Source organism: Dermochelys coriacea, chromosome 3, assembly GCF_009764565.3.
Source record: "Dermochelys coriacea isolate rDerCor1 chromosome 3, rDerCor1.pri.v4, whole genome shotgun sequence".
NCBI classification, from domain to species: domain Eukaryota; kingdom Metazoa; phylum Chordata; order Testudines; family Dermochelyidae; genus Dermochelys; species Dermochelys coriacea.
This window is the reverse complement of record NC_050070.1, coordinates 207,744,360-207,760,856: the sequence shown is the minus strand read 5'-3', so window position 1 is coordinate 207,760,856 and position 16,497 is coordinate 207,744,360. Positions and strand designations below refer to the sequence as shown.

The following is a 16,497-nucleotide window of genomic DNA, read 5'->3' as shown; positions in this document are numbered from 1 at the left end:
AAACACTGCCAGACTCAGCCGGTCACCAGAAGGTCTTGGACTGCATCAACCATGACCATCATTCTCATGCAAGTCACTGCTCCGTACAACTGCTTAGAAAAGCTTTTTTACCCAGAAGCTGGTGTCATGGCACAGACAAGTGTCTAAGGCTAGGTCTACACTACAAGTCTTACAGCAGCACAGCTGCGTCACTGTAAGGTCTCCCATGTAGCTGCTCCACGCCACGGGAGAGAGCTCCCCCATCAACATAATTAAATTACCCCCAATAAGCAGTAGTAGCTGTGTTGGCGGGAGAGCGTCTCCTGCCAACATAGCGTGGTCCACACCGGTGCTTTTGTCAGTGAAACTTACATTCCCCTCCCCCCACTTCCCTGACCGACAAACGTGCTAGTGTAGACAAAGCTTAAGCCTGCTCCAAGACACTAAATACGCCATGCTGATAAAGCAAGTCATCCTCTCATCCAACAGTCTCCTGGCAGGCAGAGAAAGTGTTGTTCAACATTAAGCAGTCATGTTTGAACCATGTGTAGGCCACTTCATAACCCACAGCTGAACTGAGCTGTGTTCCAAGTCAGAGGACGAGGGATGAAAGATTACACACAAAAAAAACAAAAAAAACACCCCATGGAGATTTCCCTTTAGGAAGAGAGGAATGAAGATGGGACCACACAAGACAGATGTTAAGTCATAAGAACATTGCCGAGTCAGACCAATAATGCATGTGGCCTAGCCTGACTTCTGACAGTGGCCAGTGCCAAGTGCTTCAGAGGGAATGAACAGAACAGGGCAATCATCATGTGATACATCCTGTCACCCAGTCCCAGCTTCTGGCAGTCAGAGGTTTAGGGACACCCAAAGTGTAGGGTTGTGTCCCTGATCATCTAGGCTAATAGTCATTGATGGATCTAGTTCTTTTTTTAACCCGTTATACTTTTGGCCTTCACAATATCTCCTGGCAGTGAGTTCCACAAGTTGACTGTGTGCTGATTGAAGAAGTACTTCCTTGTGTTTCTTTCAAACCTGCTAAATACATTTTATTGGGTGGCTCCTGGTTCATGTGTTATTTGAAGGGGTAAATATCACTTCCCTACTCACTTTCTCCACACACCTCATGATTTTATAGACCTCTAGGACATCCTCCCGCAGTCGTCTCTTTTCTAAGCTGAGCAGTCCCAGTCTATTTAACCTCTCCTCGTGTGGAAGCTGTTCCATCCCCCTCATCAGTTTTGTTGCTCTTCTCTGCACCTTTTCTAATTCCATTTTTTTTTTTAATATATGGGGCAACCAGAACTGCAGGAAGTATTCAAAATATGGGTGTACCATGAACTTGTATAGTGGCATGATGATATTTGTCTCTTGCTCTCCATCCCTTTTCTAAGGGCTCGCAACATTGTTAGCTTTTTTTGGCGGCTGCTGCAGCCTATTAACAGATGCTTTCAGAGACTTGTCCACAATGACTCCAAGATCTTTCTTCGTGATAGCAGCTAATTTAGACCCCATCGTTTTGTATGTACAGTTGGAAATTCAATGCTATGCGCACATTGGCAGAAATAATCTCATCTGCTATTTTGCTGGTTAGAGAGTGCTCAGATACCACGGTGATGGGCACAGTTCAAGACCAGGCCAAGTTTTAAGAGGCTAGCTCCCCCGGCCCTGCTATTCACATGTGGCTCACCACTGGGGCTACAGTGCTGCCCATCCAGTCTCTAAAGCCACTTCTTCCACGTTAGTCATTGCCACATGGACAGCCCTCCACAGACAGCATGGATTCTGTGCTGCTCTCCAGAAGCAATCCACCTGCACTGCCTGAAGAGGAAGAGATGTGCCATCTTCTGGCCACACCTGGTGTCCACCAGCTGCATCAATGGCAGCCTAAGGGTTAAATCAGTCATGTCCCAACCCCTTCACCTAGCACAGCAGAATGATAATTGCCCCTACACCAAATACACACTCATCCCTTTGTACCTTGGAGCACTGTCAGAGTTCAAATGCTTTTAACAAATCTTAGCTAACCCTCCAAATCCCTACAAGGTAGGTAGCATCCATATTCTCACAGCCACAGACAATCTGAGATCACATGGTAACTCAGAGGCAGAACTGGGATTAGAACCTGTAACTCCAGGCTGCCAGTCCCATGCTCTCATCTTTAGAATCTGCTTTCTCCCCACAGCAAAGGCAGTGCCTTGATTTTCAAGCAAGGGCCAAGATAGACTGGATCATTGCCTCCAATGCTGTTCATGACACAGGAGGGAATGAGCCAAGTCTGGGCAGCATATGTGGTTTAGGTGACAGTGTAATTAGCACAGCTGTGCTCTCGTTCACCTAAAAGTGTTCTAGAAACAAGTAATTTTTGACAAGTGAGCAGAGCAGGCAACAGAAGCAGGATAAGGGAAGAATAATTAGGATACAAACAAATTAAGAATCCAAAATGAATTGACCCCAAAGAACTTGGGACCATGCAAGGATTCAGCTTCCAGCTGGAAGCTTTTCAATCCTGTTCCCAGAGCCGGCAATGATTAGTTAGGTCACTGCATAGGTAGAAGGAACTCTCGCTCTTCATGTGCGGGGAAGGATTTTCCCTACTGCTAATAGAGGAGGAAATGGAGGCTCATATTTGAAGCTACTTGCAATTCCCCATTTTTTCCCCCCACCATTCCCAAGGCATGGAACCACTGCCCGCAGGAGTCACTTTCTTCTCGCCTGGCTGTCGATGAGAGATCTTCACTCAGTGTAGGAGAGAAACCCTGCTGATACGCACCCTATGCTCCCTCTATCACAGCCCAGAACACAAGAGTTCCCTGTCACACTCCCTCTGCTCTGCCACAGCCAGGCACCAAGAGCTCAACTGTCAGGGATAATGAAGCTCTAGAAGCATTTTGGATTCACACCGTAGGGGAAGACGGCTGTGTTTGCACACACCCAACACTGCTCACGCTGACCAACCACAAGGGTATCTTCAAAGAAGAGGGCCCTAGCAGACACGGTAAGAAAATAGAGCCATAAGTGCTACCTTCTACAGAAGGTAATCTTACTATGTCAAATGCTCTTACTCCTAGATAACCACCAGCACCCAACACATTCATGTGATCATAGAATCATAGAATCATAGAATATCAGGGTTGGAAGGGACCTCAGGAGATCATCTAGTCCAACCCCCTGCTCAAAGCAGGACCAATCCCCAATTTTTGCCCCAGATCCCTAGATGGCCCCCTCAAGGATTGAACTCACAACCCTGGGTTTAGCAAGCCATTGCTCAAACCACTGAGCTATCCCTCCCCCATGACCAAGTGTTGCTTACCTGGCGACTTTCTGCAAAGTTTATTAAGAAAATGGGTCTCAGAAACCTTGACCATCTAATGCTGTTTATGTTCGAGATTTTAAGTGCCCCAAAGATAATCAGGTCAATTAAGGTCACCTGTGGAAGAAAGAGCAGGAACAAATCACAGGAAAGGGTTTGGTCTACCACTCATTATAACACATGGACCTATTATTTGACAATTAAAAGAGGACAGTTTCACAGGGTAGTGTTATCTCCCACAGGAGATGGAAGTTTCAGTAGATTAGACCATGTTATGACATCAAGACTGACAATGCACATATAATTAAAAAAATTGCACTTGCCACATTTAAACAGAATTTCAGAAACTATGCCTCTGTTGCAAGTCATGCTCTGACACTGATCTATTAAGAGAAGAGGGGGACACATTGGAGCTGTACAAATGGGAAGAACATACAACAGGCTGTTTGTTGACCTGGCTATCAACCAGCTTCATCATTTCACACAATCCTTGTCACAATAAAAATGGAAGTAGGAAAAAAGCCTACAGATGATCTAGCTTCGCACACCTAATTCCTTCACATCAGCGACCACAGTTGCAACTCACCAATATCGCTATCATGATGCAGATATTCTTTGTATCCTTCCAAAACACATTGCGAGGGGTGACTTTGGCAAAATGCACCAGTCGCCCGAAGAACACCAAAAGGCACAATACCTCGACCAGGGAAGTGGCCTGCAAAGGGAGGACAAACAAAGTGGGGTTGTTTTGGCTTAAAGACCGTATTTCTAGGCTGCCCCAATATCTTCTCCCTAGCTACGTTACTCTCTATCTGCCACCAGACAGGTTCAGACAGTGAGCCTGAGGGAAGGCGAAAAGAAAAGGAGTACTTGTGTCACCTTAGAGACTAACAAATTGATTTAAGCATAAGCTTTTGTGAGCTACAGCTCACTTCACTGGATGCTCATGAAAGCTTATGCTCAAATAAATGCGTTTGTGGCACCTTAGAGACTAACACATTGATTTGAGCATAAGCTTCGTTAGCATCCGATGAAGTGAGCTGTAGTTCATGAAAGCTTATGCTCAAATAAATGTGTTTGTCTCTAAGGTGCCACAAGTACTCCTTTTCTTTTTGTGAATACAGACTAACACGGCTGCTACTCTGAAACCTGAGGGAAGATGGAGTCACAGGAAACACAGAAAGGAGGACATGTCAGATTGGTTTTCCACTGGGAATTTGCTGATGATTGAGCTATTTTTTGAACTGTCTCACCGTTAGTAGATTTTCATGTATGCTGAATTTGGGATGGATGTCTGTCAAGGTAAACCATACTGCACTGGTATCAAAGTCTATTCTGGAAATAGTACCCCTAGCTCTTGTAGAGACCTTTTCATCCCTAGATCTCAAAACACCTTATAGAGGAGGCCAGTATCATTATCCCCAGTTTGCAGAGAGGTGAAGTGATTTTCCCCAAGTCCCCTGACAATGGCCAAACTGGGACAGAATCCAGGTCTCTGAAGTCCCAGTCTAATTGCTCTGTCCCTTAGGCTACGCTGCCCTCCCTTATGTATACACAAGAACCCCCGAGCAGAAGTCAACATTAAACAATCATCTTAATGGTGCGCTAAGCAGCTCGAAACATAATCCCTGCCACAAGCCAACCTTGGACGTGACGAGACTGCAGAAAGGGTGTTGAGCCAGTTTTAATAGAAGACTAGTTACTCCAAAAGGTCTAGGCACACAGTGTGAGGGAAGACAGACATTTGTTTAAAATAAGGAATAAAATAGTTAAGTGTCTTCACTGGCCACTTTCTTGAAGAGTTTGCAGGAGGTGAGGTTAGTGGCCTTGCAACCAGCTCAGGAAGATGTGCTGTGCAGAGGGGCAGTATGGAAGAAAGGAGAGAATGCGTAAAGTGAGCCAACAATGTTTTGAACCTGGTGGTGGAGCAGAGGGGCACTCCGTGGTACTGCTGATGGATGCCCAGCACTCATCACCGCTAATAGGGCTTGCACACATCGATGGGAAAGCCATTCCTTGTTTGCATAGAATTATATTTGCTATGCTCCCACAGAGTTCTGTAGATCAGATTAATTCAGCAGTACCAGAGATCACTGATATTACTAGAAAAAAAAAAAAATCCAGCAGCCTCCTCTACTGAATGCAAGCAGAGAAATACTCCAGTATGCTCTATAATATTCCTTTATACAAGACATGAGCTTTCTCCATCCATCAACATGACAAAGCTATTGCTCCCTTTTACCCAAATGCTTACCAAGAAAGGGAGTGGGTACACAGCAGGATCTTCAAACACAGCAAGGAAAAGGTCTACAAAGATAAAGAAGTAGGTGGCTGCTTGCATAGTCCAATGGTTATAGAGATAGTAAAGTCTGGAGAGGCAAACCATAGATATTACAAATTAGGGCACTAGTACATGTGTATTGATACAGCATATTCATAGCAGTGAGAAGAATACAAGCCCTTTCAATCCAACAGAAGTAGGTTATGATTTCCAACAGTACACAATGGTGGCCTGTGACCACCCAAAGCAGTGATGGGCAACCTGTGGCCCGTAGGCCACATACGACCCACCTCTGACACAGAGACTACTGGAACACATACAACCTGCATAGCATCATAGAAGATTAGGGTTGGAAGAGACCTCAGGAGGTCATCTAGTCCAACCCCCTGCTCAAAGCAGGGCCAACCCCAACTGAATCATCCCAGCCAGGGCTTTGTCAAGCTGGGCCTTAAAAACCTTTAAGGATGGACATTCCACCATCTCCCTAGGTAACCCATTCCATCTTGCAAGGCGCCAGAAAGACTCAGGGGGACCAGCTATTTGCCAAGATTTTGTAAGAATCGTTCCCGTATAAAACACTTTCCTTAGTGAGCCAAGTTCTTGTGCATATTGGAAATTTCCTAACTGTTCAGATGACTGGTAAGACTCGGAACCTGTATTCTTCAATTCAGTTCATAATAAAATGTTAACACAAATAAACTTGGTAAAGTTGCCTCTTCTTTATAACTAGCCCTTCCCCTTAAGATATGTCACCACTGGAGCAGACAGCATACTTCCCAGCTCAGGAAGACAGATGCACACTACCTGTGGTCCAGCTAGTGTGTTAAAAGTAGCAGCGTACCCCAGGGTAGCATGGGGAGCAGCTTGGGCTAGCTGCCTGAGCAGACATGCCCAGACCCCCGAGTCAGTCTTTAAGTCAGATATCCAAGTAATACCTCAACCAACCCTGACCAAACATTTTAGAGTCACTTCTCAGCATGGTCAGACTCAAAAACAGAACAAGCTGGGAGTTTGAAGGCAAAGCCATTTTGAAGATATTTGAGCTAAAAAGCATTAGGAAGGTTCCGCCCCATCACTAAGGATTTTTTGGTGAATGCTACCTTTAAAATTCCTTTTCTCCAGATTTTCCATAACATTTCTCCCCTGGGATGTGATATTGGTTTCTTTTGTGAAAAGTGTGGGTGGGGAAGAGGCAGAAAACCAAGAATGAGCATGCAATACAAAACTCCACCTTCATTATGGAGCACGCTCCCACTGTTCCATAACTTTCGGCTGCACACTTTACCCCTGGAGCTAGAAGATTATATTTATTAGTGTGACATTCTAGCTTTCATAGGGGTCTTTGAAAGTCAAATGGTGCTTTTGTAAGGATGAATAAGTTTTTTTAAACCATGAATGTGTTAAAATAGAAAGTACAACAGTACTCTGTGCATCTGTCACTGTTGTTTAAGATACAAAGGTTCTATAATATTTTCCATTGATACAAAGTGCTACACTTGCCTTCTTTTAGCTGGGAAAGGGAGAAGGGTAGGAAGAACCACTCAGTAAAATGGCACCCAGGAGGACAGATACTGGTTCTGAATTTGTAACTGAAACCTTCAAAACATATTTAATGATTATGGCCATAAAACAAATAAAAAACAGCCAACCAACCCATCCACCCACACCCCACCACCACATAAATATCACCTATAGAAACATGGTTGGCCAGAATAAGAGAACTAAGGGACTAGAATGTGTGGGTGTTTTAATACAAGCGCTAAGCTGTTTGAGGGAAGATGAGCCAAATGGGATGAACTGATTGAGGTTAAAAATAAAATTAAAAAAAAAAAGGATGGGGAAGGGCTGTCGTATCAACATGCATCTCCACTGTAACTCTGCCCGTACAGCCTCTAGTCTTCTGTAGTCTCTTCCTTTTGTATTAGTCACTTTCTCTTAAAGCTTGGAAATGCTTTAATCTTAAGAAAACAATTCATACGCTCAACAATTATGTTCACCTTTAATAAAAGGGCTCGTTGCTTAAGGATAAAGTGCAGATTTTTGTTTTGGTTAAAAGTGGTTTGATGAACAATCATACAGCTGAGAGGAAAGACTCCCGAATGTGTCAACATCCCCTCCCATTTGCTGGAGGGGCTGGGAAACAAGCAGCTATTCTTTCATGGTAGCAAGACACTGCTGTTCCATGCTGGTTCTCTGTCTGTGTGATGCTTTTGCCGGGGACAGAACAGGAATGAAATCTTAGAACTTAGTAAGTAATGTAGCTAGAGATGCGTTAGATTCTGATTTCTTTAAATGGCTGAGAAATTAGACTGTGCTGAATAGAATGAATATTCTTGTCTGTGTGTCTTTTTGTAACTTAAGGTTTTGCCTAGAGGGATTCTCTATGTTTTGAATCTAATTACCCTGTAAGGTATTTACCATCTTGATTTTACAGAGGTGATTCTTTTTACCTTTTCTTATATTAAAATTCTTCTTGTAAGAAACTGAATGTTTTTTCATTGTTCTTAAGATCCAAGGGTTTGGGTCTGTGGTCACTCACGCAAATTGGTGAGGATTCTTATCAAGCCTTCCCCAGGCAGGGGGGTGCAAGGTTTTGGTGAGGATTTTGGGGGGGAAAAAGACATTTCCAAACAACGCTTTCTCAAAAATAAACCCAGATGTTTGGTGGTGGCAGTGGAAGTCCAAGGGCCAAAGGTAAAATAGTTTGTACCTTGGGGAAGTTTTAACCTAAGCTGGTAAAAGTAAGCTTAGGAGGTTTTCATGCAGGTCCCCACATCTGTACTCTAGAGTTCAGAGTGGGGAAGGAACCTTGAAGGAGGGAGGGGAAAAAAAAACAAAAACCCAAGACTTTACATTACGAAGGTTAGAAAGAAAGAGAGGGAAAGAACACGCTCTCTGGGAAGAGTTTGTCTTTCTACACTGCAAATAGACTTGGCAGAATTCAATTTTTTTTTTTTCCTAATTTTGACAATTAAGATAATTTTATTTAAGATGTCTTCCCCCCACCCACCAATTTTTAACTATTTTTGCAGTTGCTGGAAGTTAAGGCAGAGATAAGGGTTCATACAGCACAGACAGGGGGGCTGCAGGGGGCTCCCAGCACAGTCAAGGGGCCCAAAACACCCGAGCGCAAGGGATGCTGCAGTCCTGGCCTGGTGGAGCAGAGACGCCTCCCCATGGCAAGGGCCACAAGAAGGAGAATGAGCTCCCAGTTCCATCCCAAGGCAGAAGCATTACAGCAGCACAGTGGCCTCCCCCACAGCCTCGGGCTCAGCATCCTCCTCCTCATGGCCCTGGCTGGCATTGTCTGCTCCACCAGGCCAGGCCTCCAGACTTCCCCACGCCTTGTGCCTGCAGGGAGCCCTATACAGCCCCGCTGTCACAAGAGTGAGTGTGGGTCCCTGACAGCCAAGCTGCAGAGGGCTCCCTGCACTATTGTTGGGCTGGTAACACTGGATCCCTCCAGGAACAAGATACGGGGAAGGCTGCATGCCTGCCAACAGTTACCGATCCATATTTTACTATCAAGTAAACAACCTCTCTACTCCAACTTGAGATTTTCCGGTTTACGCATCCAAGGATCATACGAGTCCTTTTCTCCACAGAGTCACACAGAGCTCATGTTTGGCTGATTATCCAACATGACACCAAAATCTTTGTCAGAGTCACTGCTTCCAGAATGGAGGCCCCCCATTCTTTATTCCTAGATGTAGACATTTACATTTAGCTGTATTAAAATGCATAGTGCTTGCTTACAGCCAGTTTACCAAGCAATCCAGATCGTTCTGAATCAATGACCTGTTGTCTTCATTATTTAATACTTCCTAAATTTTGGAGTCATCTGCAACCTTTATCAGTGATTATTTTAGTTTTTCCTTCCAGGTCATTAATAAAAACATTAAATATGGTAGGACCAAGAACAGATCCCTGCCGGGCTGCAATGAAACCACAGCCACTTGATGGGGATTGTCTATTTACAATCACATTTTGAGATCTATCAGTTTTATAATCTAATGTCAAGTGGTACCATGTCAAACACCTTATAGACTTCTATTACAAACACTATTACCTTTATCTATTGATCTCATAAATATATGTTTTATAAACCCATGTTGATTGTGTGTATATGTTACTGGTCTGGACTAATGTGAAGAGTTATGATCACTTGTACCTAAACCGCCATTAATTTTTTAGTTGTGTGATCAATTGCTCTTTATCCGTTAGGGGAATTCTACATTAGACCTCGTCCTACATTGGCTACAACACTTTTTGACTAACGAATTTAGTAGAGCATAAGCTTTTGTGAGCTACAGCTCACTTCATCGAAATGCATCCGATGAAGTGAGCTGTACCTCACGAAAGCTTATGCTCTAATAAATTTGTTAGTCTCTAAGGTGCCACAAGTACTCCTTTTCTTTTTGCGAATACAGACTAACATGGCTGCTACTCTGGAACACTTTTTGAGTTAGGAAATTGCCATCTACTATGTTTAGAAATTGCAAGGATGTTTTAGTGTGGGCAGCATGAACCTCCAGCACATGTCACTCAAACTGAAGTGCCCCAGGATCATGCAGGTCCTTCCCGCCCCCCACCGACACACACACGTTCTAGATAAGTGCATAAGGAGTTGGTCACCCTGTTCCCTAGTGTGATTTGGTGGTCTGTAGCAGACACCAATGAGTACTCTATCATGTGCTTTATCTGTTCAGACATTAATGTTTATGGAACAAAGATAATTTTCTTCTGAGTTATCAGTTACCCAGAAACAGGTAATGCCATTTTTGATGTAGATTGCCACTTCCCCATCCTGTCTGCCAACTTGATCCTTCCTCAATATGTTATAACCATTGATTTTAACATTCCAATCATGCAAATCATCCCACCAGGTTTCAATAATACCAACTAGATCGAATTTATGCATATAAATGAGCAATTCCAATTCACCTTGTTTACCCAGGCTGCTAGCATTGATGTACAAGCAATTCAAGAATTTCTTCTTTTCCTGTCCTTTGGTTCCTTGATTAATTTTGTTCTCAACATCTCAATGATATGGTGTCCCCCCCCCCCATCACATAAGCATGGCCTACATTCTTTGTTGCTAGATTAAGCATGTGCATAAACATTTGTGGGAGATGAGCTTTAGTGAATAAATTAACTTGATTTAAATCCAAATTTCCTTTGTATCAAGTGTCCCCCTTGCCCCAATTAAGTGAAAATGTTTCCCAGTTAAATATTTTAATTCTTCACATAGAATATTGTTGTACTGGATGTTCGAGTGTTTCCTTACCTGACTGCTTGCGGTGAGGTTTCAAACGGAATGTTTCTGTTATATTGAGCATCATAAACATAAGCTGCTGCCAGGAGAAGGTCCTGTTGATGATCAGGGTGGGGAGAATGTGACACAGTTTAATTTAGTCAGAATTTGAAACTCTTACATTTTAAAGAGGCAATTCCAAAGAGTGCTTCCTTGGACGCATCTTTTTACCTTGAGATATTCCATTTAGGTGAATATAAATGGTGCTCTGAATAACTGTGCTACAAAGAGACTTCATGACATGCAGATTCTGAAATATATTCTAATTTATAAAACCACAAGCAAACATACAGCCTTCTCCTCACCCTATTCATACTGGAAGAGAAACCCAAAGTTGTGTGATTATTTACAATAAATTTAAAATAGCTAGAAATATACAATGCAAGGAGCGGTTTAGGTGAGGCCACCTGGTGGTTAGTAACTGCCTACTAACTTTAAAAGTACTTTGCTGGGGAAGTGCTGTGTGCAGAGAGCACTTATGCTAATTTCCTCATTGCAGAGAGGATACCGTTTGTTTTTTCCCCTCTCTTGTATTCCTAGCAGTACTCTTGATGGGGAAGCGGAGGTGGAGGTCTCAAAGGGATGAGCTACCTAGGATTCCTGCCATCCTAGGCTAGATTTCAAAACACCTGAATTCTGTTTCCTGGAAACGTGTAAATTATCACCCCACCATCTCACTGCGTTTGTACCATATACACACTATTTACAATACAGTATCCCCTTTAGTTTCTGTCAATTGTGTCATTCCATGAATAACTCAGAACGGGGGGGGGGCTGATACGCTTATCATGCTCTTCTCAAAGAAAGAAGAGTTCAGTATAAGTATTTAACACAGAGATGTAGTTAGCGCCATACTGAGTTTGTTTAGCCAATGCTCAGCAGCATTCTGGGTCACCTTTAAACAAGGAAGAGTCAGGTCGGCAGCTTGCACTTGGCAGCTGACCCAGGCATTTAGTCATCCGCCTTGTTAATGTGGCATGGAGGAGCAACAAAACAGGTTCTCTAGTTCAGAGGGCATGAGAGGAAATTTTGGCTGCGCCTGCAAGTCTGTATTGACCAGGACTTAATGGTGAACACTGTGGGTACTGTAGTTTAATGGCTTAACTATTAAAATGAAGTTATTGAGGGTCTTTCTTCTCAAGAAACTGCTTAAAGGAACCTGTTGACATCTAGTGGATCTCACGAAGAACTGCAGCAGTGCCAAAGGAAGCCTTTTTGCTCCCAGACACCTGCTCTTCGTTTCTATGCTCTCTTAATCCACTGGTGTTTTGGGTCACCCCCCCCCCCGAGTCAGTTTGTAACATGGTTGACTACACACAGCTCATGTCCACATATAGACACACGAGTATGGTGAACACATGGTTTCTAACCATGTCTCTGGACTGTATTTCAACTCTGCTCATGACCAGGGCTGCAACATAACTCTCAGGCCATGAGTTGGCTCTCAGCCTGTTCCACTGAGTGGCCAGGACCACAAATCAACATCTGTTCAGACGGCTTAGCCATTCCTCCGTCTCCCAGGTCATCCCTAGGTAGAAGGCCATTCCAAAAGACACTGTGCTGTGTGGAGAACACCCACACATCTGCTGCCTCTTGAGAGGCAACTGAGACAATATGCGATAGTGGCACAGAATTTCCCAGCATGCATCGATACAAACACGGCTGCACAGGGGGAAGAAACAGACAGGCTAACACAGTGGTATCAGAAAAAGCACCGCTGGGTGGACATGCTGAATTGCATTGACTGTAGACGCGTCAACACACCAGCTACACTATGGGTATGTCTACACCGCAATCATGGGCGTAACAGCAGCTCATGGAGACAGACCCAAGCGAACATTACGTAGCTCAGGTTCTGGAGCAGTAAAGCATAAGCTAGCTGCCTGCATAATTACCAACAGCCCCAGGTCTTGCACAGTGCACGCTGAGACCCATACTACTGTGGCTTCACTGCTATCAGTGCCCAGCTCACAAGATTAAAGCTAGTTTAGGTATATGTCTACACAAGCTGCAATCACACCCCATGACTGCAGTGTAGACATTCCCTATGAAATAAAACCCTGCTCTCTCAAGCTCAGGAAATAAGTGCTGTAACCAGGTGTTGCTTAGAACATAGCTAGTAAATGCAGTTAGAAGACCAAACATTTTGCCATGTAGAAAGAGCCTTTATCTTCTCCATCACCTTCAAACAATCCCATGGGCAACTGATTTTTAAAATACAATGATACAGCATCCCCACCCACTGACCCAAATCTCTTCCCCTCTCTTTAGGGGGCTAGTAGCAGAGCCAGGGAAATAATCCAGGTCCCTCTCCTGACTGAATCCCATGCTCTATCCACTGGACCACACTGCCTCCTTACACAGAGGTCTCCATCCAATTTCTTAACAGGGAATACAGCTACAAAAGCAGCTGGAGCTGCTGAGGCCCCTCTCCCTCCGCAAACCAAAGCCTGACACACCATGGCTAGTTCTGCAACTCCAGACTTCCCTAGAGAGAGGTTGAAGGGGAGAGAGAGAGAGAGAGAGAGGGCTTCCCCCTCTTGCCAAGGGCGAGCAGAGAAGCGTGGCCAGCGGACACACCCTGCAGGTGGCCCCCTCGCCCAGAGTTTAGGGCAGGCACTTTGCAATGAGCAATGCCCCCAGGGGGGTGAAGGGCAGACTGCCAGCTTTGTTCTGCAAAGGGGAAAAGGGGCGGGGGGGGGGAGTTATAGCCAAAGAGCCCCTCCCTACTGCCCAGCGTGCACGCGGGGGGGGGGGGTGCAGACTTGCCCATCAAGGCTCCAGGGAGGGAGCGGGCACAGCGCCCACCCTGGCGCCCAGGGACCGGCTTGCAAGGCAGCAGCCAGGGAGGGGTGCGCGGAGCGGAGCCCAGCCCAGCCCAGCGGGGACCCGGCACCCCCGCCCCGTTACCTCCTGCGCGAGCGGCGGGTCCCGGGCTGCGGCGGACATGGCCGGGCCGGCTCCGCTCAGGGCTCCGCGAGCTTCAGCCCCGGCGAGCCCCGCCGCGAGCTTTAACCCCGCCCGCACGTGACTCCGGGCAGCGGAAACAGCTCCGAGCCCCGCCGGGACAGACAGACGGACGGGGGGGGGGGGAATGGCAGCCAGGGACAGACGGACAGAAAGGGGGAGCCCGGCCAGGCACAGACAGACAGACAGACTGGGGAAGGGGATTGCGGGCAGGGACAGACGGACAGAAAGGGGGAGCCCGAGCAGGGACGCAAAAAGAACAGGAGGACTTGTGGCACCTTAGAGACGAACACATTTATTTGAGCATCAGCTTTCGTGAGCTACAGCTACAGCCCACTTCATCGGATGCAGACATCTGTAGCTCGAGGAAGCTTATGCTCTAATAAATGTGGTAGTCTCTAAGGTGCCACAAGTCCTCCTGTTCTTTTTGCGGATACAGACTCACAGGGCTGCTACTCTGAAACCGAGCAGGGATGGACAGACAGACTGGGGGGAGGGGATTCTGGCCAGGCAGAGACGGACAGATGGGGGGGCGGGATTGCATACAGGGACAGACAGACAAGGCACAGACAGACTGACAACAAACAGGGAAAGGGAAGTTCAGCCAGGTACACGGGATAGAAAGATGGGGGAGAGCCGAGGGAGGAGGTCAGCCAGGGCCAGACAGACATACAAGGGCCACCCAGGGACTGCCAGGAGCCCAGCCCGGGCCTGTTAGGGGCGGCTGGACAGACAGATGGGGGGCACTGGCAGCCATGGTCAGACAGGCGATCCCAGTCAGGGTCAGGACAGAGACTAAATGCTTGTTGAGGGGAAGAGAAGTCGATGGACAGGCAGAGATGAGCCAGGGATAGACACGGAGGCTGGGGGAGAGGGGGACAGACAGACAGGATGACATGGGCACAAGAAAGACAACATACCCTTACACAATGATCCACCTAATCACCTTGAACAAGAGAGAGGAAACACACACAGAGCAAACTCTCATACCCAGATAAGGACACAGTCACATACAGAACAAGCACCCACACATGACAAAACACACAATCCCTCTAACACACATTATTCTCTCACTCCCATCACAACACATACACAGAGTCAAACACTAAGGCAAGGCAACACACACTAAAAGCAGGAAACATCCTGCCATATGTGTTCAGACAATAGGCCGCATTATCAACTGTGCTGGAGCTGTGACTTTGTGGTGCTGGCTGACCCTTAAGTAGGAGCAGCTTCAGGATTGTACAACTTCATCAAACTCATACACAAAACTTAAAAGGCATCAGCAATGTTAAGACAGAAATGTAAATAATAAATAATAATAATAATAATAATCCCTATCTCCTACATAGTGCTTTTCATCAGTAGATTTCAAAGCACTTTACATTTTACAGATGGGGAAGTTAAGGCACAGGGAGATGCAGTGACTTGCCCAAGATCAGTGACAAAGCTGGGCTTAGGTCTCCTGAGTCACAGTCCAGTACTTTATCCATTAGACCCCACTGTCTAGGAATTAACTTTTTATGTAATGGGGAAAAAAGGGGAAATTATGATCAATTAGGAGTTATGAAATGCAGACAGTGATAGGGAAGCTAAATGTATCACTGAAAAATCTATGTGCAGTAGAGTTAAGGACAATAAGAAGGAATACTTGAACATGTATCGGTGTGATGATCTTGGAAGTCTGTCTATCTATACATTATGAATTCTGCTTGATACTATGAACTCACTGTATGTATCTGTATTTTTGAAAAAAGGTGCCAGATGTGTAGAGCCCTGCAAATCTGCAGCTATTCGCTTTATATTCGCGGACCATGTTTGTGGATCGCAGATTGGACGCGGATATAAATTTTGTACAGATGCGATCCTGGCAATTACAAGCCAGTAAGCCTTCCTTCAGTACTAGGTAACTGATTGAAACTATAGTAGAGGACAGAACTGTCACATACATAGATGGACATGGTAAGTTGGGAAGAGTCAACATGGCTTTTGTAAATGGAAATCACGCTTCACCTCTTCTATTAGAATTCTTTGAGGATGACAACAAGCATGTGGACAAGGCTGATCCAGGGGATGTAGTGTACTTGGACTTTCAGAAAGCCTCTGACAAGCTCCCATATCAAAGGCTCTTCAGCAAAGTAAGCAGTCCTGGGATAAGAGGGAAGGCCCTCTCATGGATCAGTAACTGCTTCAAAGATAGGAAACAAAGGGTAGAAGTAAATGGTCAGTTTTCACAATGGAAAGTGGTGAATAGCAGGGTCCCCCAAGGATCTGTACTGGGACCTGTGCTGTTGAACATATTCATAAATGATCTGGAAAGGGGTAAACCGTGAGGTGGTTAAGCTTGCAGATAATACTAAATAACTCAAGATAGTTAAGTTCAAAGCTGACTGAAAAGAGGTACAAAGGGATCTAACTAAACTGGGTGACTGGGCAATGAAATTCAGTGTTGATCATTGCAAAGTAATGAGCATTGGAAAAAACAATTCCAACTATACATACAAAATGATGACGTCTAAATTAGCTGTTATCACTCAAGAAAAACATCTTGGAATCATCATGGATAATTCTTTGAAAACATCTCCTCAATGTGCAGCGGCAATCAGAAAAGCTAACAGTGTGAGGAACCACAAGGAA

At 45.2% G+C, this 16,497-nt stretch overlaps 1 protein-coding gene across 1 annotated transcript in view; it reads right to left on the bottom strand.

The window, feature by feature from the left end:
* Positions 1-13,945, bottom strand: part of LOC119853834 (two pore calcium channel protein 1-like) — a 32,366-nt gene extending 18,421 nt beyond the window's left edge. Inside the window, exons 1-5 of the mRNA XM_038397342.2 lie at positions 13,804-13,945; positions 10,867-10,949; positions 5,553-5,667; positions 3,885-4,013; positions 3,299-3,415 (exon numbers count right to left, since the gene is read on the bottom strand). Coding sequence (XP_038253270.1) covers positions 3,299-3,415; positions 3,885-4,013; positions 5,553-5,667; positions 10,867-10,949; positions 13,804-13,842 — 483 coding nt within the window. The 5' untranslated portion in view covers positions 13,843-13,945. The remainder of the gene's footprint in view (positions 1-3,298; positions 3,416-3,884; positions 4,014-5,552; positions 5,668-10,866; positions 10,950-13,803) is intronic.
* Between the last annotated feature and the right edge of the window lie 2,552 nt (positions 13,946-16,497).